The 12109-nt window shown below is 43.4% G+C and overlaps 1 protein-coding gene across 1 annotated transcript in view; it reads right to left on the minus strand.

Moving 5' to 3' along the window:
• Nucleotides 1-784: 784 nt before the first annotated feature.
• LOC144179683 (organic cation/carnitine transporter 2-like) overlaps nucleotides 785-12109 on the minus strand; it is an 86335-nt gene continuing 75010 nt past the window's right edge. The window contains exons 2-3 of the mRNA XM_077708130.1: nucleotides 5458-5639; nucleotides 785-2507 (exon numbers count right to left, since the gene is read on the minus strand). Coding sequence (XP_077564256.1) covers nucleotides 2403-2507; nucleotides 5458-5610 — 258 coding nt within the window. The 5' untranslated portion in view covers nucleotides 5611-5639 and the 3' untranslated portion in view covers nucleotides 785-2402. The remainder of the gene's footprint in view (nucleotides 2508-5457; nucleotides 5640-12109) is intronic.

The raw sequence follows: 12109 nt of genomic DNA on the forward strand, positions 1-12109 counted from the left end.
CGCTGTACCCCTACTCTTTCTGACATCATGGGGGGGATGTCCCAAAAACCAATTTTCTTAAATTCGTTGTGAAGAGAAGTGGTAGGATGTGGTGAAGACCTCATATCCAGAGACGCAACCCGCCATGATGAACAGAGCTACCGAAGTCGCCACTCGGCACAAGCTGGGGGCCACTACAGCCCTTTAGACCCGCGTCGGGGAATCGGCCCGGTTAAGTTCTCACTGCCAGCCAAAACACAGGCTGAACTAATTTTCATAACTGTGGGGGTTGCAGGTAAGTAGCGGGAGTTAACGGTGGGGACGCAGACGTCGCTTTGACCGCATTTTACCTGAGTCCGGCAGCAATGCAAGAGCAAAATAGCAAGTTCCTCACCTCACCTTGTAAGAACAAAGGTATCTGTTTCCTGGTTACAACACTCAGGATAACACGACACCATTGGTTTTCACCGCATTCATGAATGTCGACGTCCAAAATACGGCCCTGCGATGGGCCGTATTTCGGGCTTTACGGGCTTTACAGACGAAGTCTGCGGCGTGCGTATTTTTAGGGGTCACCCTTCCCGCTTATGAATTTCCCAGCGAAGAACCTATGTGTGTGAGCCATCAAGTTTTAACGTTTTTATACCTTGCTTTTATCCCCTGTGCTCTTAAAGATATACAAAAATAGTCCTCCCAAAGTGTAATTTTCGCTGCCACTCTTAAAAAGGAGGATTTCGTGGGGCCAACCACTGCCATTTTTGTGTAGAGACAACAAGTATTTTCTTAGAAAATGTGGCTTCAAACATTTATTTGTGCAGTGAGGTGTGGTATTACATATGTTTTCACTGTTTCATTCTCATGTTCGAGATAGTGCATAACAAATTGTTTTGAGTACACTGGCATTCGTAAAGCACATCATTTTTTCTAATTTAGGATAGGGAAGGAATATATTTATTGTAACTCATAATTTTGTATTCAATAACAATAATGGAAACACAGGCTTGCTTTCGGAAAAAAAACGTTTTTACAAAGCGTAACACCATGCATGATTTTGTAGTCCTGGGTTTTTCCAGTCTCAAAAATACTAACAAACGCTTTGTCGCGCAATTTCAGCGTGAAACACGAACAGATTGCTTACAGTTTTTAAACCGGAATTTTTACGAAGGAAGCGATGTAGTGCAAGGGGAGCTCTATGCTCTTACTGTGGAATCGAAATACCTACAGTGCAGAAAAATAATCAATCACAAATTTGGGGTTTTTTTATTTCTTTAGCGTTTTTGAGTGTTGAAATTTTTTACTGAAATTTGCAATATTGTTGGAAGAAAACGTCTAATGGAGGCTTGGAAAAGCAGCAGTTTGCACTGAAATAAAGCATGAAATAGGTGCGACCATTCCGCCAATATTGGCTTACTTGACGTTTCTGCCGTGTGATGAGAGTGTTTGTGATCTTTGTAAAACATCTGTTTCGCATGTTTAGCCCTGAAACTGCTCTTTTTGATAATGCCAAAAAGTGGCGAAGTAGGTATTCTTTAGCCAGAATTCACAAACTTTATGCAAGTACACAAATTTGAAACACTGAGTGTTCCTGTTCAAGACTTCAAGTACTATGTCTAGCAAATATACAATCTCAACGTTTGGCCCCGACATTGGACATGCCTTGAAGAGCATGACAAAGGCTTTAGTGGACCAGGACAAAATAGGCCACTGATCAATGGCATCGTTTACAAGGGGTGTCAATGGTATACGAAAAATGCTAGGAGAAGCATCTTTTAACAGTGGGGGTATTTTATTGTGCATTGCGATGAAAAGGTGACTGGGCGCCGGTGAGAAGGTGCCGTAAACTCATATTTCAAGTCTATCCCCGTTATGCGTCCAGCTGAAGTGTTTGGATTTACCCATTCGAGTACATTCAGTGATTATACATACCACTCTTTAACCCACAGAAAAAATCCTACGAAAAGCTGTATAAAATATTCATCTACGGAGAATAGAAATATATCCCTTTATGTTAGAGAAAATAGAACTAATAAAACCTACCTTTGTCTGAGCTGCACCGGCTGGCTTACAAAATACAGGCAAAGGTTATCTCAAACGGCACAGGGGGACGAAAGTGTTGGGAGTGCATTCTTTTGCTAACATATTTCTCTAAATAAGTCAGAATTCGGATGTCCCTCACATCGCCATTACGACCGTAGTCGCAACAAAATGGGACAATACGAAAGTTTTGTGACAGCCAAAACCAGCATCGTCGCTTCACTCTCTAGTGTGGGCTGACACTGTTTATGGTAGCCGCTGATATTGTGGATTGGCTCCTCCCTCGAGAGTCCGTTCCGCGGCGCTCTCGGCCCGTTTTCTTCTTTTCAGCCAAACAGGGACACCAAGACTTCGGAAGGTCCCGCATCGCCTCTCCTTCTTCCAGTGTCTCAGGGAGCCTCTGGTTGTTTGTCTCCGGCAGCGGAAATGATCAATGCGGATGCGCAGGGCAGGCCTCCCAGCACAAAGAGTGGCAGGAAGCGGCCGTAGAAAGACTGTAGAGGGAAACACATCCACAGAGAAAGACTTCAGTAAGAGTTGCGGAAGAATAAAAGTAAACGGAATATCCGTGTCTCTGATGTGTCGTTACTGTTCGGCTAATGATGTACTGCCAGTCTGCGGCTCTTGAATTTATTGTATGACAGCTGTCATGCAGAACTCAGTGGAGCCTTGATAATTCAAATTCGCTTAACTGGAATTTTTGGTTGCTTACGTGTGGTACGCTGGTCACGTCAATATTACATGCAATTCAATGGAACCAAATGCACCGTATTTTGAAGCTGAAACCCACCATTACGGTAACTAGAAGTTATTCCTTCATACAAACCAACGAGGGGACCGTTACTACGCAATAAAATTCAAATTTTCAAGCGCGAGAACAGCTACCTGTTCTCTGCTTATGTTGGCGCCATCGCCACTTGGGCAGCGCCACAGTTACTAGACGGCAGTTTTACGCAGTGAAGGCTCGCGCTTCCTGAGGTATTTCTCAGAGCTCGTGAACTTACATTGTTGCGCAGAGCGCCGTTTGACCATTTTATTTTACCGATGCTTCAGGCATAGATCTTAGGGACTAGTCTCAACCATCATGCAACCGATGTCGTAGACTTGACTTGGAGGCGAAGGTCGGGATCCTGAATAAAATCTAGAAGGTAGGCGTGTTGTGGACGAATGAGGGTACGGCTCTTGCGCTGGTTGTTTAATTGGACGTTCGATTCATTGGAAATGTTTTGGGGTCCCGAAAGACTGCGTAATATATGCAACTTTTAAGTTTTTTTTTCTTTTCGTGTGGATCTAAAATTCAGCATTGAACCTTTCTCACGCAACCAACCCTACACATAATATTGTTGTATTCACGCTAGCGCTAAAACAGATGCAATGCATAAATATATGACTGCCAGTATGTATGCAGCGCGGAAGCTTTATTGTGTGCCAGATTGCATGTCAAAGAAGACAGAAGTGCCGGGTATTTTTTTTTTGTTGATTCTAGGCCATGGTCTTTTCGACAGAGCAAAGGCAACTGGCTGTCACAAGAAATTAGAATAGGCGCGTTACAAGGTAGCAGCACTAAAAACTTGACATTTGAAAGTGATTTAGCCAGAGGGCACAAAAAAAATGCTAACAGCAGTTACACCCAGGCAAAGTACAGACATATTTAAGGGGAGCACTGTGGGTAATAATGTCGCACGGTCGACGGGGGACATCGCACCGTTGCTTTTTTTTAACCGGGAGAGAAATGAAGTGTAGAAAACATTTGTGAAGTGCTGAAATAATTTATTGCATACTAAGCTGAAAGCAGTAGAATGCAAATAACGTGCAGTGACTATTGTAAAACTAAACGTAAACTCCACGGTGCAATTTTTGAGCAGGTAAAAATGGCGGAATTGTAAGTTAACAGGTTGGATTTCTACCCTGCACAAAAAAGTTAAAAAATTGAAGCAGTTGCACTCAGCTTGAAAGCTGTCATCTCAGGCGAAATAATTCGCCAAAGGGGCAGTAGCCCTCTCTCTTGACTAGTTTCACTATCAGCCTGGCGTTGTAGTCAAGAGAAGGGGCCGCAACTCTTGAAATGGCGTCTAAAGACACACTGAATTTGTTCACAGGTTTGGGGGGTAATTATTTTGTAATTCATGGTTTTCCGTATTTTAAATCATTGTGTACTTATTTGAGGCCTCGCAGCAGCAGCCTCTATGCCAACGTAGCAGCGCAAAGATCACCCCCACAACTTTGCATATAAGGAACGTGTGCCTATGTGGCGGCGTTGGCTTGACATCGGCTTCGTAACGCGAGGGATCCAGGTTTGGTCACGGCCAGGGGAAGCGGTAATCTTCGAAACGTCTCTTTGAATGCGTGACGTCGCGTCACCACGGTGGCAAACCATGACCTTGAACCAGCTATGACGACATGCCCGGCCCCTAAAGTTTCCCGTACCCAAGGGTGCCGAAAACGATTTGCTTAGAGCAGACAAAAGCATTGGAGTGACAAGTTTCGTGGTGCAAATTATGAATAAGGTATGCACACTACGCTGCTTTTTCTCCGTGTTCTAGAACAACATCGAGGGCTTCGGCACTGTAATCACGGAGGAAAGAGAATGTCATGGCCAGAATATAATTTCGGTGTGGAGAACCCCATAGCGGAGAAGTCATATCAGCACGGGGGCTTCTGATGAGCTAAATGTTTAAGGAAAATCGCTTTGGAAACAAAAAATAGATTTCCGTGAATGCCTAAGCACAAGTCAAGGTGTAGCTTTGCTAAAGCCTGGAAATCGGATTGCTGTGTGCGTCATCTGAATATACTTAGCATCCTCTAACTTTCCTGTAGCTTTGCTGAAGCCTGAGAATCGGATTGCTGTATGCGTCATTTGAATATACTTAGCATCCTCTAACTTTCCTTCTATTTTTTTCATACACGTTGTTCTCACCAAGCCAATAGGTAGTAGGAGGCAACATACTTGATTTGTTGCTTAACTGGCGTACTCTATTTGGCATGCTCAATCTATTCAGAAATGCTACAGTTAATGTTTTCAACACACATTTCTATCTAAAAGGCAACAGAACAGTCACTGGGTCCACCTTTCCGCACATTTATTCGTCGAGCTGTAATGGCATTGAGGGTGCGTGTCAGTCTCGCATTCTGAAAGTCCCTGTTTGGTCTCCTACTAAAACTTCCCTGAAATTTCTTTGAACTCAATTACGCGGTTTCTATTCTCTGATCCCTTTTAGCATTGCGTGCCAATGAATGAATGAAAAAAATCTTCATTGTGAAATGTCAGGATATTTTGTGTGTCATTTGTGGGACGGAACCGTGGATATTCACCTTGCGAGTTAGCATCGAAACAGGGCGCGTGAGCCAACGTGACTTGGGAAATGTAGAACGTCGGTCTAATACTGCTTTATCGAAATCCGCTGGTGGGGGAAATAGTTGTACCCTAAAAGAGGAAACACTCACCAGCTGGACGACCTGCGAGCTGAGGAACTTTCCAAGAGACCAAAAAGTTTGACGCATAGAAATAGCTTGTGAACGGATCTCAGTAGGGTATATCTCCGCTGCGTACAGGTATCCAACGTTGTACGCAGTGGTAAGTGCAAAGCGGCCAACCATGAGAATCGTGAAGATGGCCACTGATTTGCCTGAAAGAAAAAGTGGAGATACATTGATATAGCAGGCCACGTGCAACAGGCGTCTTTCGCAAGGCTCAACTAAAGTGCTTCAGTGAAACTACATCAATGAAGAACCTTTGATGTCTCCGGCTATTAACACCAATATTAGAAAAAAACACATACTACACTTACGCCGGAGTATATTTAAGTTCGTAAAAATAAAACAGTCAAGCTTCTATGGCTTCAGAACTGCGCTTTAAGCACATGCATCTCTCACTACGGGCCTTTTACAAAGGAGAGCTTCCAGGGTATTTTAAGTTAATTTTTGAATCATTGCAGAGCGAATGGTTGATATTTACTACCGACTTGGCCGACAATGTCGCAGAATGCCCGATTGTGAAGAAATGGTAGCAACCGGTTGCAGCTTTTAGGTGTTGGAGCTCTCGTATATGGTAACCGGAGTTGCGTGCTGAAATGTGCAGACCCAAATGGCTGAGGTGGGATTTAAACAGTCTACGTTGGAGTAAAACGTGTTTCTGCGGCCAAGGAGCGCATGATGCTAAAGTTATATTGTTTCTCCGTGTCTCGCAAAGGCGGAAACATTGCATTCAGACTACGGCAAAGGAGAAAAGTGACACTTTAGGACAGTGCCAATATCCCTGACTACATTTTAATAAACAGGAAGCGCAGACAACCAAACGAAAGCCCAACGAGCCAAACAAATACGGTTTAAAAGCTACACAATCGTCGAGGAGCAGCGCAGTCGGTACACTGACAGCTTGCTCTGAAGCAGGCATTCGTTTGTCTATGGTTCTGTAGCCTTGTTTCTGGCTAGATGTTGTTTTGGTTGTATTTACTATGCCGCGCAGGCTTTTAATCTTCTACATCATCAATTTCTTCGTGGCTTGTATTCGTCAGTGCTACAGAAGCTACAAGGCGCGCTTCCAGTGAGCCAAGCATGACTATTGTTCTTAACTCATTGCTTCAGTACCATTTATGGTAAAACCGGGGAATAGGGCTCATGGCGAGGCTCAAATGGTGGATAAGGTCGATATGGTTGTACCGGTGGATATGGCTCATACGCACTTAGGGGAATTTGTCAGGGAGAAGGCGCCTAATAAAAGTTGTACTTGTTTGTTGAGCACACATACCTTTCCGTACAATTATTTCGCTCTGCTTTAATCCGCCTTTGTTTTGCCTCAGTTAGCGTGTATTTATTTTATTCTGTCTGTGGCTTTCTCTTCGCAAATTGCTGTCTATTGCTTAATGTTGGCATTAAATGAGCGTTGTTGACGTTTCAGCCTATTTTTCCTCGCTTGCTTGTGTCTATCCATAGGTGACACGTATTATGTAGGCTCACGTATTATTCCTTGAGTCGTCATGATGTTCGAAACGTAACCATTAAAAAGCTTCGTGGAGTATGCCCTGAATCCGCATTTGTAAGTCTCAACGAGCGGCACTGCCTTGGGCACTGTGCTGCACTGATTATGGTGCACACTGTTCTGAATGGGAAGTGGAACAACGTAGCGTTTGAAGAGGTAATATGTTCCGCTGAAATACCTTCGAAGAAAATGCTTCTTCAGGCTGTTTATGAGCAGCTTTTGTCCGATGCGGAACGTTCATTTTTGCTCTTGCAGACCAGTGGGCATCGCCCTTTTTCTGTTTCATCACTTTACATCACGCTGAAAAGTAGCTGGGAGAAAGGATCGACAGCCTAGACTAGGTGGCCGCCTACGTTAAAGCCAGGCCCTATCGCTGACAGCCTGATGCACACACAGCAGCAGTGGCACCGCTTCGTTCCATTCAACACGACTGAGCCGAACTCTTTTGTCATTGCAGGTCGGTCCTTCAACTACGAACGAATTGTTTCGAGCTAAATCGGATAACACTGCTGCTGAGCGCATTTTGTGATTTTTGCGCCGTACATTACTGTCGTTCTTGCGAGCAAGAGCTGGCCAGTGGTGCATACTTAATAGGAACTGATTGTGAATCACCCTGCTCCGCGGTGAAGGACAAGACGTGCAAAATGAAGTCGGACGCTGATACAAATCCTGGAAGTGTGAGGCCTGTACACAAACTCCACTGAGCTTGGTGGCTAGGAAATCAGGCATTGAACCGAAAATAAGCATCCCAAATGATATTTTCAAATCCACCGCAAACTTTCAACGCTCCTTTGAACAAGATCGAATGTGGATGCGTTAGAAAGTATCAAGTAGACAGCTCATTCCATTGAAAATTCGATGCAGGAAATGTAAAATAAAGTCGGAAGAAGCAGTTGCTAAGATGAAACTAAAAAATGCGGATATATTCGGCTTAAGAATGCGCGTGGAAGGACTCGAGGGCATAGTTAAAGAACCGGAGCTCGAACAGCTAAGAGAACAAGTCAATGATTTAGAGTAGTATAGCCGATGCATGAACTCGGTAGTGCATGGGTTGCCTCAGCACGCCAACGAAAACTGGCTCCACAAGAAGTATGTTTCGGCCGTAGAAGTCGACCTTTCACGGCTTTCCTAAAAGCATATTGAAGCCGTATATCAGCTTTCGTCAAAACAAAAAGAAAGCGGAAGTGTTAAGACCGCCCCTGTGGCTGTATGTTTCTCATCCCACGTAACAAACAAAGCTCGGCTTGAAAAGACACGGAAACTGAAACAGGCAAACAGTAAGATATTCTTTTGTGAAAAGCTAACAGCCTGAAATAAGGCCTTAACTTGGAAAATGAGGACTAAAGCAAAGGAAGAAGAATACCGGATCGTTTGACACAGCAATAAACGACATCGTTCCCAGAGGCCTTCCGACAAGGGATTCAAATATACACGTAAGTCAATGACGTACACCGGATAAAATGATAACATGAAGAGAACAGAGTTCGATGCCTGCCCAACTGTACACTTCCGCATAATAGGTGACAGCACTTCGGACCCGAGCCACGACTGAGACTCCATGACGCACTGCATAAATAGCAGAAAAGCATTACGGGATAAGCAGCAGACTTCCTTGCTTCACTTCAATGCGCAAAGACTAAAAATCAAACAAAATTTAGTCGAAGTGTTCCGTAGCAAAGTTGTCCATCAATTTGAATACTGGTCTTCTACGAGACCTGGCTTGCGAAGGTTTGCGACGTCGCGCCGAAGTAGCCAAAAGAGGGGGCGTGGCAGCTTACATGCGAAACTATATACGGTTTCGCGTAGTTCAAGAATATTCAGTTCTAACCTACGCCTACGCGTCACTGTTAATGAGTGTGCCAATCTCAGGGGTCGCAGTTATCTACAGGCTTCTCTCAGGTATCAAAGCAACCTTTTTGAAATTTGTTGAAGATTTGCTACCCTACTGTAACCAGCTCAGCGACAAACCAGTCGTCGTTGCTGGTGACCTAAAGACATCCTCGCTGTCCTTGCAACCTTGCAAGCAAAACTGCTTGATATTTCTTCACTGTGGCTATGAAAACGTCATTAACTCCCCAACACGCCTTACCCGCGCGTCTATGACCCAGCTGGATCTGTGCTTCATGAATTGCCAAACTAACAATTAAAAAGGTGGTGTGCTAATTTCAAGCCTTAGTGACCTATTGCGATTTTCATTTTTTGAACATCGTTCTGAACCACCCAAACGAAACAGAGTTGCGACACGCCTTGCGCGCAGATGAATAAATGACGACAAAATTGCTGTGTTTCAAGAGAATTACTGGAAACGTAGATTGACTTGATGTCCTCAATATGGAGAACGCCACGGATTGCTACGACTTCTTTATTACTAAGTGAAAGAGCTCTACAACGTGGCATCTCCTCCTTTACAAACCAAGAAATGTAAAAACGCTAGGAAGGCATGATTTGACGACACATGTCTGAGAAGGGTCCGGGAACGCGACGGGCTATTTGCGTTATTTGTGAAAACGAAAATCCTGAATCAGCTAATAGAATTATACAATTATATGTAAACTAAACTACTATAATTGAAAAAGCGCATTGTTCATACCATGAAAAGAGATTTGCTAGCGTAAAAAAAAAAATCTGGACTAATCTGAGTGCCTTAAAGACGAAAAACCAAAACAGAGGAATCCTAGAGCTAGAGATACATGGCCTAATATTAAAAGGAATTGTTCTTGCAGATCAATTCTCTGAGCACTTCTTGGTATCAGGTGCACCTTCCAAAACGAATGCAGCTACTGATCCTGAATCATACAACAAAATTAGTAAAAACAATTCTATATACCTATCTCCTGTTTCAAAATCCGAGGTATTCAATATAATAAAACAGGTAAAAAACAGTGAAGCTTCTGGGTAGATGAAATAAAAGTAGAGCCTATAAAGGCATTAGCCTAATTAGTTTGCCAACTGATATCACTCATTTGCGACCTCTTAATGAGTACAGATGTGTTCCCCATAAAACTAAAAAATTGCAGTTATTTCGTCATATAACAATGACATTGCAATGATATGAATAATTATACGCAAATCTCAGTACTTCTAGTAATTTCAAAAGTTATACGACGGACAATTAATATTAGAACCTAGAATTTTTGTAAGACCAACAGCCTCATATCAAAGCAACAATATGGTTTCTGCAAAGAAAAATCAACTGAGTTAGCTCTGTTCAACTTGAAATATAAAATACTTGACTACAGTGACAAAAAATGTTCACAAAAAGGGTCTTAATGGTATTACGATAACTTTTTCTCCAAAAAGCATTACATTTTACTGCCAAAATGATATAAGAATAGGATTAGGTGTGTTTGCTAGTATAATGCTACCTATGCAACCGTTTTGAATGCACAGAAATCAAGCACGCAATATCTAAACCAGGGAAATTCAATTTTGGAATACCACGTGGATCTATAATCAGGCCGCTATTATTCTTCTGTGCGATATCCTTCATATCCTTCTTTGGGACCGATCTTGCTCCACTCCAAACAATAAAAAAATGTCTTGCTTGAAAAATTACCGAAATGGCTATACTCGGATACAACTCAAGAAAAATGCGGCTTTTCCTCATCAAAGGACCCCCCTCCAGCCAATGGTGTCACCGTATCAACGTGACGTCATGGTAGACCGCCTCTACGCCGCGTTTACGGAAGAAATCACAGACATGTTCTTCCGCGCTTACGGACTTCTACCAAAATGGCAACCTCCGCTGTTCGCGTCAATCCACCGGCGGCGTCTGGCTCTGAGAATGATTTTTAGTGCCGTTCAGTCGTATTTCTTGTTTGCGTGTTGTGTGCACGGTTCTTTACATCCTCGGTAACGACAATCGCTATGGTGTTTTTTCTTCTGTTTTGTGATCGACCGGCGTCGCCGGGAAATAGCCCCCGCTGCAGGTACTGGATTCTGTGTACGCTGTGATACAAAGCGGTCCTCGTCATCCTGTGCGGGCGTTTCGTCTTGAGCGTGAAGTGCTTCTCGTTCTACCGTTTAGTCACTCCTGTGTCTGTGCTACCCACGTTATCCTACCAGTGACTGCGACAGGGGCCGATAGCCCCTTGTTAATTTCTCGTAGATTACGCCAGTCGTAAATATTACTGTTGTGCATAGCGCACGACGCTAACGCCATGGAGAGCTATGCACGGGGCGAAACGCAAACAGCGCGACGTCGCGCGCTGCATTTCATTACAGCATATGTCGAGCCGTGTGTCCCAAGTCCATGCCGGGCGCAAGCATATTCGGCCAAATTGTGATCAAGTCGCCAAATACAAGAAGCTGAATTAACGCGTTTTTTGAACGTGAATGCGTAAGAGTTGTAGCTTAGCTGCGTTATGTGATTTAAAAATGCCACCTTTTCTATTTTGATTCTCGGTTACGATAAGATTCTATTGTTAAATGTGTTACTTCAAGCTGGTATGTTTTCTTCGTCTGTTTTATGTTGGAGCGCTTTAAATTGTTGTTTTGGACAAAAACCTTTGTGAATTAAATACGAATAGGGATCTGCGTTGAGTTTGCATTGTCTATGATAATAATTATTATTACCACTGCAAGTTCAATTTCATTGTCTTGCTTAGGCTTCGCAAATGAGCTGTGCTTTGCGATAGTGAAATTTCATGAGCTAGATTTCACCGGTATGATTAGCTGCAACAATGCATGTGAAGACGTGAAACACAGCACTGAAATCAAATAACCCACCTTTCAGCTTTTCTACATATGCGGATGCATATTCTTCAATAAATCAAATTCTTGCATCTGAGACGTGCATTATTGAAGCTATATAGGCACTGCTCGCCTTGTGTTTATGTCATTTAAGTAAGAAGCTGCTGCTGTAATGGTCATCTGCATGCATGTGCTGTAAATTCGAGATAGAGCATTCAGGGTGGAAAAGTGAGCATTTCACCCATTCTCCGTGTTGCATCACAACTGGCTGCTTGAGCGAGAAGCTCGCTGCTCCAGCAGTGCTCAACATCGTGGATGCAATTTCGAACAGTAAGCTGCTGCTTGCTGCAGCGCTGTTCACAACGCAACACGTGCAATGTCTACGCATATATTAGGAGTGTAAATCACAATGACACCACATCAATT

The sequence above is a fragment of the Haemaphysalis longicornis genome, unplaced genomic scaffold (assembly GCF_048455015.1).
Source record: "Haemaphysalis longicornis isolate Haplotype H1 unplaced genomic scaffold, Haemaphysalis longicornis Haplotype H1 scaffold_4, whole genome shotgun sequence".
Taxonomy (NCBI): Eukaryota; Metazoa; Arthropoda; class Arachnida; order Ixodida; family Ixodidae; genus Haemaphysalis; species Haemaphysalis longicornis.